Source organism: Vitis riparia, chromosome 14, assembly GCF_004353265.1.
Source record: "Vitis riparia cultivar Riparia Gloire de Montpellier isolate 1030 chromosome 14, EGFV_Vit.rip_1.0, whole genome shotgun sequence".
Classification (NCBI taxonomy): domain Eukaryota; kingdom Viridiplantae; phylum Streptophyta; class Magnoliopsida; order Vitales; family Vitaceae; genus Vitis; species Vitis riparia.
In genome coordinates, this window is record NC_048444.1 from 6338045 (window position 1) to 6359745 (window position 21701).

Genomic DNA, 21701 nt, shown 5'->3' on the forward strand with positions numbered 1-21701 from the left:
AATTACTTCACACCCACAAAAAAAAAAAAAAAAAAAAAAAAAACCTCACGCATTAATTAAATTTTAAAATCAAAATAAAATAAATTCAGAATAATTACCAAAAATAAAATAAAATAAAATCTTTTACTTTTAAGTTTTAACTACATTATCAGATCTGTGGAGAGGACCCGGCCGGCGTACAGACCAAGTGGGCAACAGTGGGAATCTTTCCCTCACGTACACGTGTCCTTTCCATCACGCAAGTACGGTGCCGAGTTACACGCAGCGATTGCCCTTCCAGCCTTCCCCTACCGATTCATAATACGCGCCTCGGGTGAAGAAACGGAGCAGACTCGACATGCGAGGTTGTCTGCCACGTGTCGATAAAAGAAGCAGCCACAGCGCCGTAGCTATAGAAGCCAGCTCCCTACAATCTCAATCGTTCAGGGAAGTGGGCCAGGGAGCGGGACCCACAAAGCGGACGGTAGAGAGGTTCCTGAAGAGGAGAGAGATATAGGAGGAAATATTATAGAAGATTTTTTCCGAGACGTGGCGGGCTGTGGTGAGTGGATGTTGACGAGACGACACGTGTCTGATGGAGACAGCTTTAGAAGAGGGAAGGAGGTGGCGACGCATGTTTGGCGTCGCCGTGAAATCTGGCTTTTCAAAAACACGTGGGTGTTTAAGACTCCTCATGACCTCCACGTGTCCTTCTGTCACAGCTTCCGTTTCTTCTGCGAGTCCATTCTGGTCATTTCACACCCCCATAAGTATAATCCTTTCCGCTCTAATATATAAATTTTCCTTTTTAATTGTTTTCCTTTCCGTTTCCTTCTCCCATCATCGTTGTCATCATAATCTCCTATCTATCATGGCTTCCGCTTTCGTGCCACCGGGCCTTTCCCGCGATAATTTGCTTTCTTGGTTTCGTGAAAATGGTGTTGGAGTTGTTTTCAAATGGGTTGAATAACCCCTTCTCTTTTTTCTTTTCTGATTTTGTTTTGTTTTGTTTTGTTTGAATTTTTTTTTTTTAAATCTTATTTTTCTGCTAGGATTCTGCTTTGTGATTAAGTTTTCTGGTGCTGGGTTTTGTGTGAATTGAGACCATTAATGAGTATGGGGGAGGTTGGAGAGAGTGGGAACAGGGAAACCCAACGTGTTTCGGTGCAAATGAATGGGCTCCCGGGAGATCTGTTGCAGAGAGTCATTGCTGGTAACCTTTTTCCGAGAAAATTCGAGGAAGCAGCAAGCGAAGAGACTGGTGAGATAGAGCTGAGTCTGGGGCTATCATTGAACGGTCGTTTTGGGGTGGACCCCAAGAAAGCGAAGATGCTGACGCGGTCGTCTTCCATTTCGGATTTCATGACCCCACTGAGGTACCAAGACAGAGCATCCACTGTGCTACCTATCACAGCGCTCACCAGAACGTGCTCCCTTCCAATGGAGACGGAGGAGGAGTGGAGGAAGAGAAAGGAGTTGCAGACGCTGAGAAGATTGGAGGCCAAGAGGAAGAGAACGGCGAAGCAGAGAAGTTACAAGGCAGCCAGGAGCCGAGACAGGGATCGAGCTAGTTTGGAGGAGAATTGCGAAGAAGATAAGGTAGTTGAGGACAAACCACCAATGGGTAGGAATGGAAACCATCTGCAGCAGCCATACTTGGGCATGCCTAGTTGGACTATAGGAGGCTTCATACCTAGCAAAACCGAAAGAGCTAATGGGTTGGGTGATGGTGGTTGGAAGGGAAATACAACACCACCACCACCACCTCCACCGCCACCACTACCACCATCATCACAAGGGTCAGTGGGATCGCAAAGGAGTTCTTCTGGGATTTCCGAATTCGAGAGCCAATCAATGCAAGGTATTGCGTATTTTTTCTCTGAAAATTCATTGTTGACAATTTTCTTTTCTAATTATTGTTTGCTTCTTCTGGTTAAATTTGAGAATGTGAAAATTGATTCTCGTTTTGCTTAACTGCTTTTTCATTCATCGCATTCCTTCTATTGGGATGAGGATTAACGGATGACCATTGAATATATTTTTCTAAAAGATTCTAGAAGAGTTGATTATGTTTCATTCTTCCAAATTAGCTAGTTTTTGTTTTTTGCTAGCTCAATTGGGCTGGGATTTTTCGGGTTCGGTTGGATTCTTATGTTACATATCATTGTTTTAATGTCATTCTGCAAATGATACCATGTTTGGTTTCAAACTTGTACGGAGTTAAGAGCCTGAGATTGATCTTATTAGGAATTGCAGCTCCATCTCTCAAATAATCATTAACATCTGTGAAAATTTTATAACATGAACTCCTCCTGAGGAGCATTTTCTTCTGTTGTGTTTTGGGTATATGTTATTTCAATTGAACTCCACAGTTCTTTTTGATTTGTGTTTTTAGCATTGTTGCAAACTATCTTTCTTTCTTTTCACATATGTTTTCAATTAGTATGATATTCTAGATATACTCTCACAACAAGCATTATGAAATATAAAAACCTGCATTCTCTGTATCCTTTCATTAGAATGATTTTGGGTGCATTTGATGTGTTTGATGTTCTTGGTTCAAGACCATGCCGCGTTAGAATGGCAAGGGAATCCATGCTATACCACTGCATTGTATGTTGTGATTACAAGTTAAAAAGTCATTCAAACGCTACTCTTTTCCACGTTTGGAAGTAAAAAAATATCTGCTTGTTTCTATCATATTAGTTTAGTTTGATTCATGTGTGTCATTAAACTTGCACATGTACCGCAATTTTTACGATCTGAGGTTTATCCTTTGTTTGTGGAAGTAGATGTAGCTAATGAATAATGTGGTGGGTGTAATTAATAGAGTATGATAGGGCAGTTTTTGTTCTTTCTTATTAGTGGAAGTATTTATTTGTCCATCCTCTGTCTTGGTCTATATATAACTGGAATTCTGATGGTCCAAGCATGTCTCAACATCATCTTGCAAATACCTTTTGGGTAAAAGCCATCAAATATCGGGTTTCAGTTTTTTCAAGCCACTGGTGTGAGGAATAAGCTTCTCATTTTAGGTGCGTCTTCCATTATTGAGGCTTTTCTATCTCAGTATGCCAATTCACTCTTACTGGAGTTTTTAGCTTTTTGAGGTTGTGATTCACATTAAAAATCTCTCAAAAAACAAGGGAACGACTCCCATATTTTACAATGAAAATGTACCTTAGGGGTGAGTGGTTGTGGTGGAAACATGTCCACATGGACTTTTAAGAGGAATTTTCTTCTGCATTATCATTGGAAATCTCATAATTTACAAGGGAAAAAGACAGACGGAGCAAGTTTGACTGCTATTGTAGAGTGAGGATTTTAAATTCGGTTTGATTGAAACCAGCATTCTTTTCCTGTCAGAAAATGAATGAGTGCAGACTGGAGCCCAAGTAATTTCAGAGATTCCTTTTTCAGAATGTGTCTTTTTTATCCCTTTAGGCCAAGAGAACCAAGTGAAGCTCCTGTGTGCCATTGCTCATGGACAGAAATTTCTTTATTAATTGTATGATATCAAATGTTGTTTCTTCATTGCGACTTGCTGTCACTGAGACTTCCATGTGAAAATTATTTAGGAATTTGGTCAGAGCATGCCAGAATGGATTGGCAGAACTCTCTTTATAACCAAATTTGACAGGTGCATTTGATTAGCCTGTTTTGGCATGGTTTTAGTCTCCAAACAATGCATTTACTTCTTCAAATGTGATTCAATCCAATGTGCTAGGGTACAGAAACAGGCTTTTCTGCTTCACTGTAAGCATCAGATTTGCCTCAAAACATCCTGAAAATTAGCCGTATGATATGCAACAAATGCTTTTACTGAACCTCTAACTTTATTAGTATTCATTTGGTTCAAGTTAAAGGAGTGAACAAATGCAGTGAAGCAAGAAGCCCAGCAAGTATTCAGTCTTTACCAGGCCAGAGTGAGCAGAAACCCTTAATCAGTCCTGGGACACCAGAGAAATCAGGCAAGGTTGGAGGAGTAGTGGCAGAGAATCAACCTAAGAAACCCACAATTTCTAGCAGGGGAGTAAGTGAAATGGCAAGGAAGGTGATGGAAGATATGCCGTGTGTGTCTACCACAGGAGATGGCCCCAATGGGAAAAAGGTAGATGGCTTTCTTTACAGGTATAAGAAGGGAGAGGAGGTGAGAATAGTATGTGTTTGCCATGGAAGCTTTCTGTCTCCCGCTGAGTTTGTTAAGCATGCTGGTGGCAGTGATGTTGCTCACCCCTTGCGGCATATAGTTGTTTACCCATCTTCTCTTTTGTAATGGCAAATGGTCAATGGTGCCAAAAAGGAAGGTGATCAAAAAGGTTAATTAGAGTTTTCTTTTCTCCCCTTTTTCGTCTTTTGATAGACCAGGCAGGTGTATTTTATTCAGTACATGAAGCCTCTCGTTCGAAAGGTCAAAATGAGAATAGAAGACATTTAAATTGTGTTGGGATTTTTTATTTTTTTCTTTTACTTTTATACTGTTGCTCTCTCTTCACAAACTCCTTTGATGCTTTAGCTTTCCCAACTTTTGGGTGAAGGTATATTGTGAAGTTGGACCCATGATGCTCTTCTTCATTATGGTTCCATATTAAATCCTCTCTAGCTATTGAAGCACAGGAAGGCAGACAGATGAAAGTAGGATACACATGGTGGAGAGTGGCCATTTTGGACGGACAGAAGAACTTGTTCCAGGTTATGGGTGAACCTGGATCTACTTCTCTGCTTTTACTTTTCTGTTCTTTTTCATGAGGGTGGGGAATGAGTGGCTTTCACTCAACTCAAGTCAGTATTGGAAATGGTAGTGCTAAGTTGTGGGCTTCATTTTATGGCCTGGAATGAAGAGTGCAGTAGAATGATGGTAGGCAGTGTTTTGCAGGTCATCACAGTGGTGGTGGACAATGAAATCTCAGATACCAATCCCAAGTCCCAACAGCACACTGATAGTGCCTGCATGATCTTTCTGGATCATCCAAGTGATCAAATGCCAGCTTAACCAGAACCCTTGGGGGCTCAGGGAACTAATGTAGGCATAGCAAGAGGAGAAGCCGAGTAGCGTTTTGGCAATTTGAGTGCATCAGCAAGGGTGTTGAGGCAGATTTCTCTGGACAAAAAAGAAACTCATTCTTTGGTTTTATTAAACAACAAATGGGACTAAAGTACACGTATATGAGATGGGGAGCAATCATCTGCATTCTTCTGCAGATTCATCAGTTGTGATCAGGGAAAATGGCATTAAAAAAAAATGGGGGCAGAACTATAATACAATTTACAGGTAGAATTAACTACAATTTTCGAATTCAATCTAAGTCAGGCCGAGGAACAAGTGCAAAAGTACAAATCACAATTGGGACTTTTACCTTCTACATCACTACGTTAATCAATAGGGGCCTCATCAAAATGGCTAACATGATGGGGGTTGCAGTTGCTTCAGCCGTCTTACAACTTGCCTCATTGTAGGCCTGGTAGAAAGAGAATCAACAGTACATACAACAGCCAAATGTAAAACTTCTACCAAATCATCGTGGGGACCTGCATCCCATAAACCCGCAGTGAAGAACTCCTTGGCGCGGCCCTGTCGCAGGAGCATGCAGCCCCAAGCAACAATATTAAAGCCATTCCCATATGATGAAAACGAAGGATCTAGGGCTTTCTTGTCGGACAATAATTCAAGCAGAACCACCCCATAACTGTAGACATCAGCCTTATCAGAGACTCGGCAAGTCATTGCATACTCAGGAGCAACATACCCAAAAGTTCCAGCAACACCTGTGGTTGCATGGGTTTCTGAAGGTCCCAAAAGCCTGGCCAGTCCAAAGTCGGATAAATAAGCATTGAAGTCATCATCCAACAGTATGTTGCTAGGCTTGACATCACGATGGAGGACCCGTGGGACACACTGATCGTGTAGGTAGGCAAGTGCTCGGGCTATGTCCAAAGCAATCTTGTGAAGTACCCTCCAATCCACAGCCCTTGTAGACCTCTCCTGGATAAATTTTTCCAAATTACCACCAGGCAAATAATTATATATGAGGAACATCTCTGTTTCACTGGCGTGATAACCTATCAAAGTCACAAGATTGGGATGATCTAGCCTTCCAAGAGTTTTGACTTCGGCATGGAACTGTTGAACCCCTTGGAACCGTCCAACTGCAAGCCGTTTTATTGCCACCAAGACTCCTGGTGAGATCTCAGCTTTGTATGTTGCCCCAAAGCCTCCATTCCCAATGCAGTTGCTTGCATTAAAACTTCCTGTTGCCCGCACAACGTTCTCAAATGTCAATGGAACCCCTATGTCATTAAAAACTGTTACTTCCTTTCTGGCAGATCTCAGAATTCTGGACTTTGGGTTGCATTTTCTCGTGTAAATGAAGAGGACAACAAGAGCTAGAAGAACTGAAACAATTGCTGATGCAGATGTTATGGATGCTATCTCAATTGAATTGAAACTACTGCTTCTACTTCTTGTTGGACTTCCTGAAGGTGAAGCGGAATAATCTTGTGAATCTCCAACCCCACCTTGCTGATCTGAGGATGGCACTGTTAGAGAGAACAAGCGGCAAGACCGAAGAAGAGGATTTCCAAGGACGCTACTGCATTTCATCAAATTATCGTTCAATGGCAGCGGCCCAGACAAGTTATTGAAGGAAACATTGAATGCCGAGAGTGTTGTCACATTTGCCAGACCTGAGGGAATCTGCCCTGAGAGCTTGTTATCATTGAGCAGAAGAACAGTCAGGGATCTTAAGTTCACAAGATCTCTTGGAATCTCACCAGATAAAGAGTTCGAAGAAAGTTCCAGCACTTCTAAGGACTGCAAATTCCCCAAGCTGGACGGAATGGGGCCAGTCAGAATATTACCAGCTAAAGACAGATACTTAAGACCCTCTATCTGGCCTAGACTGCTTGGAATCTCACCCTGTAAATGGTTTGAACTCAAGTTAAGAGCAACAAGAGACACCAAATTCCCAATGCTATGGGGTATAGACCCATTAATTTGATTCCCAGAGGCATCCAAAAGTGTAAGAGTTTTGCATAATGCACCGATTTCTGTGGGAAGCTGACCAGAGATTCTGTTGTTGCTAACATTAACAACCACTCGATTCAATCCATAACACTTGTCAAACAAATTTCTAGGGAATGGTCCAGTAAGATTGTTTTCACCAGCGAGAAATGAGTAAACAGTTTGCTTCCCCAGTCTGTCTGATGCAATTGGCATTGACTCAAAGGTACCATTGAAGTTGTTACTGGCAAAATTATGAAATACTGAAAGACTGTCATCCCCTTTGGAAAACAATAAAGGGGCTTCAACGATTCCTTTGTTTGCAAAAAAAGATACATATGCAGATGACAGGCTGGAGGATTCAAGCACATATCGGTTATTAGAAGGAACACGAGTGCAGCTTCCATAATAAAATCTGGGGATGCGACCAGACAAGAGGTTGCAGCTAACATCAAACACAGTCATACACGGAACTGGAAGTTTCTCAACAAGCCCTCCAGTTAACTTATTTGAGCTTAAATCAAGAAAATGCAGTTTCTTGCAGCGACTAAACCCTTCTGGAATTTCTCCAGTGAAAAAATTCTGAGACAAGTTTATTACCTCCAAGCTGTCGCAAGCTCCCCAATTGCTTGGAAACCTACCCTCGAGAGTTGCCCTAGGCGCCCATATTATCCTGAGCTTTGGAAGGGTAGTGATCTCCACCGGAATTGTACCTTGAAAATAATTATAATCATCATTACCAGAAACCAACTGCTCTGAATTAGAGTCCCCTTTCATATTCTTGATATTCAGAAGCGGATCAAATAGATTTGAGAGCACAAGTGCTGACAATTGAGAACAATTTCCCAGCGCAGGAGGTATTGATCCACTAAGGCTATTCCTTGACACATCCAACACTTCAAGATTCCGAAGCCGACCAAGTTCAGCTGGAATAACCTCTTCCAACAGATTGGAATACAACAGAATTGACCTCAGCTGACTACAGTTCCCCAAACTGCTTGGAATTCCGCCCACCAATAAATTACCTGATAAATCCAAATCCTCAAGCTTCTGGCAATTGCTCCCAATCTCAGTCGGAATAGACCCACCAAGCCGATTAAATGACAAATAAACTACCCTCAGCTCCTTAAAGCTGCCAATGAACCCTGGAATTGTTCCATTAACCATGTTGCCTGCTAAATTCAAGATCTCCAAACTCATTAAATTCGAAAGGGAGCTGGGTATCACCCCCGCAATCTTATTAAACCCCAAATTCAGAACCCGCGAATTCCTTAAACCCCCAAAACGAATTGGCAACGATCCACTCATCGAATTCCCCTCTAGATCAAGAACCTCCAACTTCTCCATACCCCAAATTTCAATAGGAATCTGGCCACCAAATTCGTTGTAGGGAAGCGATAAAGCCCTAAGCTCAGTAAGTTTTGCGATCACAGGAGACAATGTTCCAATCAGTTTCACATTACCACCCGTACAGTTCTTCATAATTCCATACCCAAATAGCGGAAGCTGAGGAAATTGAGAACCCAATAAAGCATTCAAATCGGAATTACCTCCAGCGCAGCCACCCGAAACGTTGAGGGACAAAACCCGGGAGCCCGAATCGCAGGTGACGCCGAGCCACGAACAGTGATCCGAATTGCTGGATTTCCAGCTGGAGAGTAGCCCTGACGGGTCGGAGACCGAGTCCTTGAACTGAAGAAGAACTGATTTGTCTGAGCTAACAGACACGACAGCTTTTAGAGGAAACCCCAAGACCCAGATGAGAAAAACGACCCTAAAGAAACACAGACTACGCCATTTGATCACAGAAGAACAGTCCATTCTTGAAACCCTCAAAAGGGTTGACGAAAAAAAAATCCAAAAACACCAATCTAAAGCAGTAGACAAAAAGATGGGTAGTGAGAAAACCCTAACCCTAGGGAAGGGGAAAGCGTGAGAGAGAAAGAGAAACAGAAAGAGAAAGGATTGAGGAGTGGGAAGGGAAAACGCGTTTTTCTTTTAGTCTTTAGCTTAGAGCTCGGTGCTGCTGGTTATTGATTTTTTTTTTTTTGGGTCTTTAATGTTTTATAAAATAAAAAAGAAAAATAATAATTTAGTAGGGAGTAGGGAGTAGGGAGACTAGGGGGGATAGAGAGAGAGAGGAGGGTGGGGCCCATGATCCATTAAAGGTGGGGGGTGGGGGTCAATAAATGCAACATCCACTCATTGAGCAAGGGAGGCAGCCTCTGACTCACTGAGTTGAAGATTCCATTGTCTCACACGTGTCTTCTTCTCAACCTCACCCACGTGCATGTCATCAATCATCAAAAGCCTTGATGTTATGTTTTTCCTATCCTAAGTTCCTAACAACCTCCCCCCATCTTTTATTTTCATTTTTGCTTAACTCTAATTAATCACTTGGCCTCTATAATTAAACAAAATTCCTTTCAAGTTTCAACCACAAACCCACCTCCATTCACACTACGACCGTTCGCTCTTTTTATTCCCTAATATATTTTAATTGTTAATATTTTTCTGCTTTTATTCATTTTCTACTCTTTTTTTTTATCCGACCCAAAAGCTCATGATACAATATATGTGATGAAATTAAAATTATGAAATTTTTGGGGGTCATGGTAACCGAGGTATTAGGTTGATAGGCCCGATCCTATAGCCTATCATTGATCCGTTAGACCTGTTTTATTTATTTTTCTCCTCTGACAATGTATAAGATTTAAAGTTATAATGTTTATGTATATTCAATAGTACTCACATATCTCATTTCTTGTACAAATTTTTAATACAGTGGATCTTCTTCTCCTCTGCTCATAATTTTCTCGTATATGACTTTTTACCTAAATTTATATATTTTTATTCCTTTTTTTATTATCTATTTTCGTTTTTTGTCACAATTTTCTATTTGGTATTTTATATATATACATAAAATAACTTGGGTTGTTGCCTTTTGGATTTTGGAACAAATGGTGCTAGTAAATGGTTTTATTAAAGTTAATTATAAGTTAAAAAAAAAGACTTGAATATTTGATAATAGTGTTTTTTATGATATGTACATAATAAAATGAAGATTTTTAAATAAGTAGAAAGTCATTTAAAAAAATTATTAAATGTCTAAACTGTTTTATTATAAAACAATTTAAAATATTAAAAATTGATACTTAACTTTTCTAAAATAATTCCTAAACAAATTTTCATTACTATCAATGAAAATAAGAGTTTAGGTTACCTTTTAAAATGCCCTTAGGTTACCTTTTAAAATGCCCAAAGCTAGATTGATTGTTTAATCGACAAATTCTGTATCCTAACTCATAAAAAAAAAATGATAATCACTCTATTTTCACACTACAGATATTTTAACCTTTATTTAATATATAATTATTATATAATAGTAGTTTTCGAAGACATTTTTAATTTCCAAAAACTACTTCCCCTATTTCTCATTTTACTGGGTCGGTTGAGTCAGTCCACTTGACACTAAAATCCAACTCCAACAACTATAATACATATATTTTGACCATGTGTTTGACAAAGCAATTTTAACTCTAAAAAACTATTTCCCTTATTTCTCGTTTTATTGGGTCAAGTCGACTGAGCCCATTTGAACACCCAAATTCAACTCCAACAACTATAATACATTTACTTTGATCACGTTAAGAAATAGAAATAGAAATGGAAATCGAAGTTGGATAAGGATACGGTGAATCACAATCTCATGTAAAAAAGAGGTAATCATAATTTTAACAAATATGAAATTTGATTTTCATAATAATAAATTATTTTCATTCTCATCTTGAAAAACAATCCAAACATATCAATTAATGAAATTATATTCTCATTCCATTTTCATTTTCATTTCCTATTCCAATATTCCAACATATAAGAATAATAAGGATGATGTAGATATGAGATAAAATACATCTTCTTTGACAAAAAAAAAATAAAAATAAAAATAAAAATAAAAGTTGCTTTATGAACATAAAATTTAAGGTCTCTAGGAACTTAGACCTTAGGCCTTAGGCCTTAGACCTTGCTATCTTCTCATAGACTTAGATCCTAAAAATGAGAGGCAAGTGTCAATAAAATACTAAACCACATTCAAATTTAACCCAACTCAGTGTGAACTCTATTGAATGATGACCATGGAATATGGACACCTCACAACAAAGGATCATGGTGGCCTACTAGAGCAAAAAAATTACTACTACCCTTTAAATAAAATATCAAACAAAGGAGAGATTGTATGTTGCCAGCATTAAACATAGGGTGCCTTTATGCCATTTACATAAAAGGCAAGTCCCCTTTTGTTAAAGAGTCCTTATAATATTAGATTATGAAATATTGAGTAAGGTAGTTGTCAATCATTGAATGCATTGAGTGGAGGTTGAGTTGTGGCATGTGAAGGGGGGATTGGGAAAAATGCTATCTATTAGATTTGATTTATTTACAAGAGTAGGTTCTTTTGATGGTTATAACTTATACGTAGGCCTGAATTTTGGGTAAGTTAGTTTATGTGGGAAGTATTAACTTTCAATTATTTCTATTCCCCATGGGTGGTTGAGAGATGTGACACTACAAGAGCCTCTAAAAAAGAATGTGGAATGGAAGGCCAACAATGGCTGCTATGCTCAGGTCCAACTTGCCTAATGCTCCAACTTGCCTAATGTTTGGGTTTGTACAGGCAAGATTTGGATGAGATAAGATCGGGTTTGGATTAGAAAAATATATACCAACCTGAAAATACTAGGATGGACATGGGTTGAAAGTTCGCCCAACTTGTTGAAAATAACAAAAATAATAATTAATAATTTAATTTAAAGTTTTGAGATTAATTTTTAATCTTTTATCCTATAATATAGATTATATTTTATAAACTTTAAAATAATTATTTTGTGTATTAAATTGTGAAAATTTCAATTACTAATGGGTTTGGAGTGGATTAGGAATTCCCAATCTGAGCTCGGGTTGGGTTTAACATAGGTTAACTTTCTAACCTATTCAATTTTCCTAAGTTATAACCTTAGTTTCTTGTTCAATTGTTCGTCTTTTGTTGTTGTTGTTGTTATTATTATTGTTTGACGTGAAGGGTATTAGAGTTTAAGTGAAGGAAAGGAAGAGGAGTGAGGGTTGACATTTAGGCTTATGTGATTGTAATCATGTGCCTAAACAGTTTAATAGTGATCACTTATTGGGTTGAAATATTGAACAAGTGAAATTATTGGAAGAAGAATACCTTGTGGGATGTTAGTCCTTCTTCAACATAACTTAGGATGCTGTTGAAAATACCACCAACAAAACAGATGGGCCTGTGGTTTTTCAGTTCCCACTCACAAGCTGTCAATAAAGGTGAGAAAGGAATTAGAAACACATCACCCTTTTTTTCTCTCCAAAAGCAAATCAAAACACTTTGAAAATAGCCATGAGAGAGAGAGAGAGAGAGAGAGAGAGAGAGAGAGGAATCCTGCCTGTGCCCATACCACTGAAAGATTGGTTGTTTTGCAGCAAGCCAAAACATGTGTGCCTATTAATCCAGTGTTGACAAGACCCAAAATGTGACAAAAACCTCAATGAATAAAATTAGGGAAAGGACACATTCATAAATCCAGATATCATTGCTTTCATCAAATGGCTTGAGAAAAATGGGAATACCCTGATAACAAAATTCAAGATACCTTGAAAAAAATGACTGCATCAAATGGCTGAAAACAAAAGTTACCACCAACTCAACAAGATTACAGATAAGGTGTAAGTTACAAGTTTGTTCTGGTCATCTGAGGAGAACCCAAGAAACAGAATAACAAAAAGTAAATGAAAACAAAATAAAAACTGCATGATTCATCTACAAATAGAGATTTTCTGACAAAGGGGGCTTGGATCCTGATTAGAAAAGAACAGTGAAACTAACAGGAAGAACAGATCAGATAAAGCAATACATCAATACACAACAAGGAATCAAATTTAAATCCATTGCTAACAGGCTTGAGATCAATGACTCTGGCCATATTGCATATGAACTGAGGGATTTTAATTGAAGAATTTTCCTGGGCCTATGCCTTCAACACTGGAACAGATGTGAAGAGACTGCAGAGACCAAAGAAACACAAAAAAATAAGGAGACAGAGAAGACTACGAGGGCGAAACGAAGTTTTGTTTTGTTTTTATTCTCTTGGTGGTGCATTATTATGAAGTTTAGCATATGGTTTTTCATGTTAGGAACTTTGAAAATATCAACTTCACTGGTTATATTTTGACATTTGTTGTCTTATTCATATTCCCAACTTCCTTGTCTATTTATACACAGGTGACCATGCATCAAATACTTAAATACTATGGTCAATGACACCGGGCAACTGCTGCTTGCAAGCTCATTAATCTGAACCAATGGGCTACCTACTGGATGACTAATAAATCGAACGACCTTGAAATTTTGATTGGTTGATTTGTTTATTCGGATTTTTAACTTTTTCATCATTTGCTCAATTAATGAGTTGACATTAGTAAAGCAACAGAATGTTAATACTGATTGATCTTATACTACTAGACTCCCAAAGAAACTGATGACTGAGAATTATGGATTAGAATAACTTGGATTTAGAAAAGATTGTCATTCGATTATGTGAGCTTCCTCCTAGAGTATCAGCAAATTTAACATAAGAAAAAAAAAGTTGGAATTTTCCGTGGGGGAATAAAAAGTCTGCATGCCTTAATCATCCTCCCTATTTTGCAATCATCTTCATTTCCTGCAAACTAACAGGATACTCCAGAAATTAGTATATGACATGTTGCAAAATGCAGGGGTAGAGTAAGTTTGTCTGATCTGACCTTTTCTTGATCATGGGCCATCTATGTACTTTTAGCAGAAAGAAATGAGCAAATAAGCTTATGGTATTTCCTCCAACCAAAAAGAAAAGGAAGGGATACGGACCAAAGGATCTAACATCAATTCTTTATTGAAGATATGAAAATAAATACAAATAAGATTTTTCTCTGAATTGGCACATGCAGACAACAAACTGAAGGAATGGACGGATGGAGCATGGACTGAGATGGACTATATGAAGATACAAATTGGGATTAACTAATAAATCAAAGCCTAACCCCAACTGAGATGGACTATATGAAGATACAAATTGGGATTAACTAATAAATCAAAGCCTAACCCCAAGTTTATCCTGAATGTTCAACATGTTGTAAAATCTTCAATTACTCGCCATCTTAGTTTCTCCTCCTCATCCCCCATTTCAATGCAAAACCCAGTTGCCCAATACAGATGGAAAGAAAGATTAGCAGCAACCTATGATTCTTTGTATTTTGCTAGTGCTCCGAATGCCTGAAATGATGCAATAAGCCAGAAAGGATTGAAGGCCCAGCTTTTTAGATCTCAACTCTGGTGGCAATTCAGGCAGGCATTTTGGAGAAAGAGGGAAGGCACTTGGTAATTGTTATGGAGTAAGGTATGGATTTCTCCTATGGCTTTCTCCCTCAACTACAGAATGAGCAACAAGAGAAGCAAGAGAACCATTTGGTTGCAGCAGCATTTTGGGTTGCTTCAGGGGCATGTGGCAATGATTGTGGCTGTGGCTGTGGCTGTGGCTGTGGCTGGGGCTGTGGCTGCTCCTGATGCTGGTGCTTCTCTGTGTCCACCTTTACTGAGATGCTTCTTCCACCATTACCGTCCAATCTGAAATGAACCATTAAAAATCTCAAGATAACTACTATAAAATCAACATTCAAGACTGGAATGCATTAGCTAGGAATGTGCAGTATCTATTTATCCAGGGTCGTATTCCAGTCTAAGAAACAAGAGCTGCCGCTAATCAAAGAATAAGATCACATGTTTGAAGGCTGGAAGTGAAAGAATGCACACTTGTTTGGCTACAGTTCAAATAATAGTATAAAGCTCAACTACGATACTAATGGGACTGTTTGTATCGAAATGGGAAAAAAGTGAGGGAGCTTACACTGGGAATGCAAAAGAGAGGGTGCTATTAATACTTCCATCAGAATGATGAGAGCTAGCAGAATTCCGGAAACCTTCAGCAGGAGGCATCTTTTCCTTGCCATGATCTTCTGCATTTTCCCTAAAAACTTCTTTTGCGGTTTGAGATGATCTTTCTCTTACTCCAGAGCCCTTCTCCATATCTTGGCTGCTCCTGTCCATATCTGCAGCTTCAGTAACAGGGGGCAGGCCAGATGGAAAGATCAACTCCTGAGACTTGGTCAATTCTCCCGACTTACCCAACTGGGCAAATTCTGTTGAGAAACTGGCATTTCCCACGTGAATGCTAAACAATGATTCACTTGAAGCAACACTCCATTCCAAAGGTGTTGTCGGTTTACTAGCAAAAACAGACGATGGAATCCGGTTCGGGTCATAGCCTCCAGATCGCCCCATTGTTTGAATTGGAGGGGATTGGGTTGTTGATCCATTTTGCATGCTCCCATCAACACCACTTTGAGTATGAGCTTCTAGTGATGATACAGGCCACGGCGGCGTCAGTGGAGCAGCTTGCTCAGATATGACAAGGGAATTACTACGAACATTACTTTTACTAAGATTTGATTCCTCTAAAGAATCTGGTGTAGAAGAGGCCCTCTTATTGACTTCACTAGGGGAATCACCTCTAACTTCCATTTCTTACTTGCAATCGGATTAGACCCAGGTCTCCTAGGTCCTATGCTGGCTGGTATACTAAGTATTCTTACTGCAAAGTAGAGAAGTCATAAAAGCATTAGAGACACGAACCAATTGTGAAAACAACAGTCTTCTTCCAAATGTACACTAAATTCAAAAATACCAAAAATAATGGATCCGCCATTACCACAAGAAAGAATGAACTTGAAGCAATCTCAATCTTTCTGTATGCGTTTTCAGGAGCTTTTTGGGTGATGATATTTCAATTATTCTCTGCTTGTCACAAGTATGTATCATTGAGTCAAAAGCCCCGACATCATAATAGATTGATTCGTAAAGCATCATAATCATAGACATAAGTTTGAAGAAGGAAACTTACCTCCAATAAGTCCCCAGAAAATTGTTGATCCTGTAGTCTTACCTGCACCTTTACATAAATTCCCAGAAGAATTGACACAAAACGAGACGTAAAGCATGAAACTTAGAAGATTAACTGCAAATTATTTTGCTAAAAATCGGAAGTCGCCCAGAATAGAGATCAATCTAAGCAATCAAATAAAAACTGGAGACAGAAAATGATGAGTTGAAAAAGGGGGTGCAAGAGATGGAAGTAGGGTTTCTGAGAAGGAGAGAGAAGGGGGAGATGAGAAGGGAAGGCCAAGAGACAATTGCGCGGTTAATTGGCTTCAAATAACAAACTCTGGTAGCCGTTGGCGCCAACTTCAACGGCAGTACCAGCTCATACGCGTGAGAATCAGTTCTGGGTCCTCTTTAGAGAATTCTTTCCCATCTTGTCACCATTCTAATTTTGTTATGCCACCATGTAAAATGGGTTTTTGACCCATTAGCTGGTGGTTCCAAATAGGGACTCAACAGTGTGAAAATCAACTAAAAAGGGCAAAAAAAAGAAAGAAAAAGAACAACTAAAAATGAGGTGTCCTTTATTTTGGGAAACCTTGTGTTTAATCACTCAAAAGCCATAATAAACAGCCTATACCTTTTTATAATATTTTTGTGATTCAAAGACTAGTACATGTATGGTGCCAGCTGCTAAGTTAGCAAAGGTTAAGGAGTTAAAACCTTTGAGAAGGGCTACTCTTCATGTAGACAATGACCCACATGAGAGGTTTAAAATACCAGCATTATCTTACTTTGGCACAATAGATTTTTGTTCACATACATACATTTGAATGTGGGGTCTCTCATGAAGTTAGATGGAAAGAGAGGTATTTTTGAGAATATAAGGAAAAGTGTGGGCAAGAGATGCAAGACAACAGAGGTTCAGTTTATCCAGTTATCTTGAATGGTTGTGTGGATAGATGAATGGTCTCACCATTTGTGAATCAAATGTCTGCATCAAAAAATGCTGAAACTTGAAGGCAGTATGGTAGCCGTGGAGGGAGCCTTGGGGAAACAGCTGTTTGGCAATGGAGTTCAAAACTTCAGCAGTAAGCTTTAATCTTTTTCTTGTCTTCCTTTGAATTGTTTGTGACCCACTCGAGATGTTTTTTCAGTATATGCTTGATAAAAAAAAGGAGAAAATAGAAGATGAGTCTCAGGGGTGTCCATGTATGCTTTTTAAGTTCCTACTTGTGGCTGAATATTTGTGGTTAGATGGCTCATATAGTATAGGTTTAGATAAAGGGAAAGTATGTTTCGGGAATGAATTTGGATTGGATTTCAATTGGGTTCATATGTCTTATATTTGTGAAACTAGTCATGATTCAGCAGGAGGTAGAGGTTCATAGTTGATACTACCTGGGGAGGCAGAAGCTGATAAACAAGAAAATGACCTTGAGAATACCCAATTTACAAATTTAGTTTGCTCATTGGTGAATTTCAGAGGTAGCTTAACTGCCAATGCTACAAACAGCAAACGAATTCAGTTCACAAAGCTCTAACCTCAATTGCTTGGAGTTTATCTAAGCCCTTTTCCATTATGTTCTGAAACCTAATATCTGCATCAAAATATGTGGAAATTTCAATTGCTGATAGCATTGTTTCTGCTGATTTCTTTTGCAGGTAAGCTGGCATCAAAACCCCAGATTCAAGTTCCAAGGCCAGAAACAATAACTGTGTATCAGACTTCATTTTATCTCAGAGTACCCAAAATCTCAACCCAACACAGAGATGCAGTAAAGGTAAATGTGATTTTTCTTCCTTTTCTTGTAAGAATCCTCAGAAAGTAGTAGGGAGGAGATGATTTTGGAGCAACATCTGATGATCTCCAGAACATCTCCATAGCTTCAACATGTCTCCGGTAAAACACAATTCTCAGAGGGGGGAAAAAGTGTAAACGTAGAGGACTTTGCCCAAAAATGACTAGATAAGATGATACATGAATCCCTTTTTTCTGGTGTTCATGATAATATTACAATCAAGACTGCTTCTTCTGTTACACAGTCCTGCCGTGAACTCCATATACATTTGAATTCCTTTTCTCAGACTTATGCGATGAGGAGGAGAAGGGCATATTCTCAGACTGAAACATATGTCTTGATGGAACCTGGAAAGGATGAGGAGTTTGTCTCCCAGGAAGAGTTAAAGGCCAGATTGAAAGGTTGGCTAGAAAATTGGCCAGGCAAGGCCCTACCCCCAGACCTTGCAAAGTTCCAAACCATTGATGATGCTGTCATGTACCTGGTAAAGGCTGTGTGTGAACTTGAAATTGATGGTGATGTTGGTTCGATCCAGTGGTACGAAGTCCGGTTGGAGTGACATACTACACAAGAATTTGAGCTTCACCCTAATTGAAGCCCTTTTCATGTCCTTGTTTGAAACATTAAATTGGATGTTCCACTGCATTATTTTTCACGTTGGTCAAATGGGTAGCCGCCCCCCCCCCCCCCCCCCTCCCTTCCCCCCTTCTTTTCTGGGTGCCCTTTTTTTCTGGGTAGGAGTAATCTAATCTCTCATACTGGCCTAGTGGGTTCTCTTGGATCAACTAACAACTCTGCTTCAACATTTGAACGTGTCTGAACAATTTTTATTAAGAAACTAAATTCAAATTACACATCATTCAACCATCATGATAGCTGCTCAGAAATTTTCCCAACAAAATGCAAAATCTGAATTACTAAAAACTCTAAACTCTACATCCCATTAAATCCCTTCAAAGACCAATTTAGCCAGACAAATTCATCAAGATCAAGAATCCATCTGATAGACTAGACCCTTACGAGATCCTTCAAGCTTGAAAAAGACCCACTTCCTGGACACGCAAATCCTGAACCTGCAGCATCTCCAAAACGTGAGAACATGGTACAACTAAATTGAAGGAGCCCAAAACATACCAAAACATAACTTCTTGTATCATACCTTAGGCTGAATTTTTGCAGGAGGTAAGAGGGAACCCGTCTTTCTGCTTCTAGCAAGAAGGCCCTTTGAAACTGGTGATATCATGAGATCAGTTGGGCTTCTGTACCTGCAAATAGCCATTCAATATTTTTATACCAGAGTGCTGAAAAATTTTATAATTTGACTGTTGGTAGTGGAAAATTTTTAAGAATCACACACCTCTCAGGGTACTTGAATGCCTTGGGCACCTTGAGCCTGTCGGGAGTAGCGGTTTTATTGCCGGAATCGTTGGCAGAATTCTGGATTTTCTGGGCCGTTTCTTGATTTGGGGGTGGCGTTTTGTAGTCAGAGAGGGCGTTTTCGGATTGAACTGGATTTTTGAGGGGCGTTTCAAGTACTGTCTCCATTGGAATTCTGGTGGGTTACCTGTGAAAATGAAAATCAAAGCCCATTATCCAAGGGAAAGACCCAAAAAAACATCAAAAAAATCGCATGCTTACAGAAGAAAGAATCGGTGTCAGAGACCTTTGTAAAGGATGAGAGGGACAGAAACGAGTTCAGAAATCCAGATGATTTGAAGTGAGCTTTAATACCAAAATTCGGTTCATTTTGGGCGAAGGAGGTGACCGTTTGAGGCTGTGCTGTCCAACGGTCGACTATCAGACGGCTGAAATGAATCTGATCAAACCATGTGGACCCCATCTTTCCTAAGGATGTCCTAGGTGGGTCGCAAGTCTTTTTGACTCTCAACGGGTGGGATTTGAAAAGATACTCAAATCCCACCCGTTGAGATTCAAAAAGACTTGCAACCTACCAAGTGCATCCTTGGGAAAGATGGCCCCACATGATGTGAGCAGATGCATCTCAGCCGTCTGATTGTCTCAATGCCCACAAAATATTGGGTTGTTTGATTAAAAGGGATGAAATCACCCGTTCTATGATAACCACTTGAGAATCACGAAATAAATATGAAATTACAAATCTAATCTGCCACCTTTTTCATCCAAAAAAAATTACCTATTTTGAACAAGATGCCCTCGCTTTTAAAAAAAAAAAATTTAATATTTTCTTTTAAAACAAATATATAAATAATAAAAATATTGAAAGATATTTATATAAAAAATAAGTTACTCTTCAAGTTAAAAAAAATGAGAGATTAAGAGTTATAATTTAATCAAGTTAAATTAAAAAACAATTAATTATAAAGAACGAAAATATTTCCAATATTTGTAAATTTATCAATTCCCATATTTTTATTCAAATGCTAACCCATTTTTTTACATAAATATCTTTAACCATTTCAAGTATTTACAATATGTGAGGTATTTTTATTATAAAATAATAGGTCATTTTTGTCAAAATGAGACCAAAAAATGATAAAGGATTAAATTTCCAAAATTAGGTTTTCAATGACCTTTTTAATCATATAGTCCTTAAATTAATAGTCAAATTAAACTCAATTTTTTATTAGAGGTGTTCAACTCAAATCTAACATAATCTCATTTTTTAAAATCAATTGGATTTAACTCAATTCGATTGGGTAGATTAGATTTTGTTCAAAATCTAATCTACAATACATTTTAAAAACATTTTTTTTTCTATATATTTGTACCAAATTTTAAATAATAAATAAATTCTTTAAAAAATATAGCAAAAAAGTAAAAATAAATAAATAAATTTATTCTTATTTAAAAAATAAATAAAAAAAGTATATGATATAATTATAATTTGATATTTAAAAAATAAAATAAAATAAAATAAATATTCTTATAAGATAATATAAATATTATAAAAATATTAAATTAGATTCCAAATAAGTTAAAGTTGTACAAACATTTGGTTCGAATCCATTCCAAATTAAGTTCATATTTGTGCATTATGATATTAAAACTATTCAAAGGAATGGTCAAATATGTGAAACCATTTGGAAATTGAGTCTTCAGATAGCTCCAAGAAATATCGACTTGGTCCTAGTTCAAGGATTGGTAAGAATACTAAGAAAGAACCTCATTTCCCATTACCATTTATTGAGCTTCTGCTAAGACATTGAGCTTAAGATAAGGATCTTGTCATGGGCTCCCAGCTCAGGCCTGTTTCAAACTTTCAACACCCAAAGACACACCCTAGAGGCTACAAATCTGCCAATTATCCTCATTTTTAGTAGTCCCAACTCCAAAGCACCTAAATCTAGACTACAAATTTGATCAACCTGGCTGTTGAAAGCCACTGAAAATGATCACATTGTCATTTCATTGGAAGATGCTGCTTTCATCAGAATTCAGTTCATGACAGCTAACACCTTCTACTTTCTACACTGCATCCATACTAATAAGGCATGCAATCATCCCATCAAATCTCTGGGATTTAATTTCCATCAACCCTAATTAAAAGATGAAAGAGAAAATGAAATTTAAGAAAACCCACGAGGGGGGTCTTTCTTTATAAAATGATTTGATTGGGATCAGCCCAATACATAATAATATATCATTCATCAACTGTTCTTCCTTGATACCCAAGTATTGTGATTAAGAAACATGGCACCAACCGCCATCATATTTGGATTACATACTTTATAACGTGAAGGTATGACTATGACCCCAGTAAACCCATGATTCCAGGGGAGAGGGAGATATTTCCAAAGCAAAGGACCCCATCCTTCTTGGACTACAAGCAAAGAGGTGCCCAGTTTCATTGACTTCCAGGACTATCATTCATGTGGTGGGGTTCATCTCTTTCAACATAATATCATTCCCTTTTGTACCCAACTCATCTTTTCTTTTGTTATCTTACAGCCCC

General features: G+C 38.4%; 5 protein-coding genes across 7 annotated transcripts; 2 read left to right on the forward strand and 3 right to left on the reverse strand.

The window, feature by feature from the left end:
* The first annotated feature begins 802 nt into the window (after positions 1-802).
* LOC117931172 (ninja-family protein AFP3-like) lies at positions 803-4554 on the forward strand. The gene is made up of 2 exons (XM_034852083.1): positions 803-1840; positions 3840-4554. Exons 1-2 carry the CDS (start codon positions 1090-1092, stop codon positions 4253-4255), a joined length of 1167 nt encoding a protein of 388 aa, XP_034707974.1. The 5' UTR covers positions 803-1089; the 3' UTR covers positions 4256-4554.
* Positions 4555-5083: 529 nt separating this feature from the next.
* LOC117931171 (LRR receptor-like serine/threonine-protein kinase RPK2) lies at positions 5084-9002 on the reverse strand. The gene has a single exon (XM_034852082.1). It carries the CDS (start codon positions 8798-8800, stop codon positions 5381-5383), a length of 3420 nt encoding a protein of 1139 aa, XP_034707973.1. The 5' UTR covers positions 8801-9002; the 3' UTR covers positions 5084-5380.
* Positions 9003-13964: 4962 nt separating this feature from the next.
* On the reverse strand, positions 13965-16449 carry LOC117931287. The gene is made up of 4 exons (XM_034852225.1): positions 15988-16449; positions 15796-15881; positions 14935-15678; positions 13965-14654 (listed from the first exon to the last, which is right to left on the reverse strand). Exons 3-4 carry the CDS (start codon positions 15606-15608, stop codon positions 14456-14458), a joined length of 873 nt encoding a protein of 290 aa, XP_034708116.1. The 5' UTR covers positions 15609-15678; positions 15796-15881; positions 15988-16449; the 3' UTR covers positions 13965-14455.
* A 425-nt stretch (positions 16450-16874) lies between these two features.
* LOC117929686 (protein CHLORORESPIRATORY REDUCTION 7, chloroplastic) lies at positions 16875-18433 on the forward strand. Of its 2 annotated transcripts, none has more exons than XM_034850062.1 (3): positions 16875-17056; positions 17631-17749; positions 18012-18433. In XM_034850062.1, the coding sequence occupies exons 1-3, from the start codon at positions 16972-16974 to the stop codon at positions 18324-18326; spliced, it is 519 nt and encodes a 172-aa protein (XP_034705953.1). In that variant the 5' UTR covers positions 16875-16971; the 3' UTR covers positions 18327-18433. The 2 variants fall into 2 exon arrangements, with proteins under 2 accessions (XP_034705953.1, XP_034705954.1); XM_034850063.1 differs by having other exon boundaries at positions 16880-17056; positions 18054-18433.
* A 132-nt stretch (positions 18434-18565) lies between these two features.
* LOC117929687 lies at positions 18566-19529 on the reverse strand. Of its 2 annotated transcripts, none has more exons than XM_034850064.1 (4): positions 19431-19529; positions 19125-19331; positions 18927-19032; positions 18566-18840 (listed from the first exon to the last, which is right to left on the reverse strand). In XM_034850064.1, the coding sequence occupies exons 2-4, from the start codon at positions 19310-19312 to the stop codon at positions 18796-18798; spliced, it is 339 nt and encodes a 112-aa protein (XP_034705955.1). In that variant the 5' UTR covers positions 19313-19331; positions 19431-19529; the 3' UTR covers positions 18566-18795. The 2 variants fall into 2 exon arrangements, with proteins under 2 accessions (XP_034705955.1, XP_034705956.1); XM_034850065.1 differs by having other exon boundaries at positions 19406-19455.
* Positions 19530-21701: the final 2172 nt, after the last annotated feature.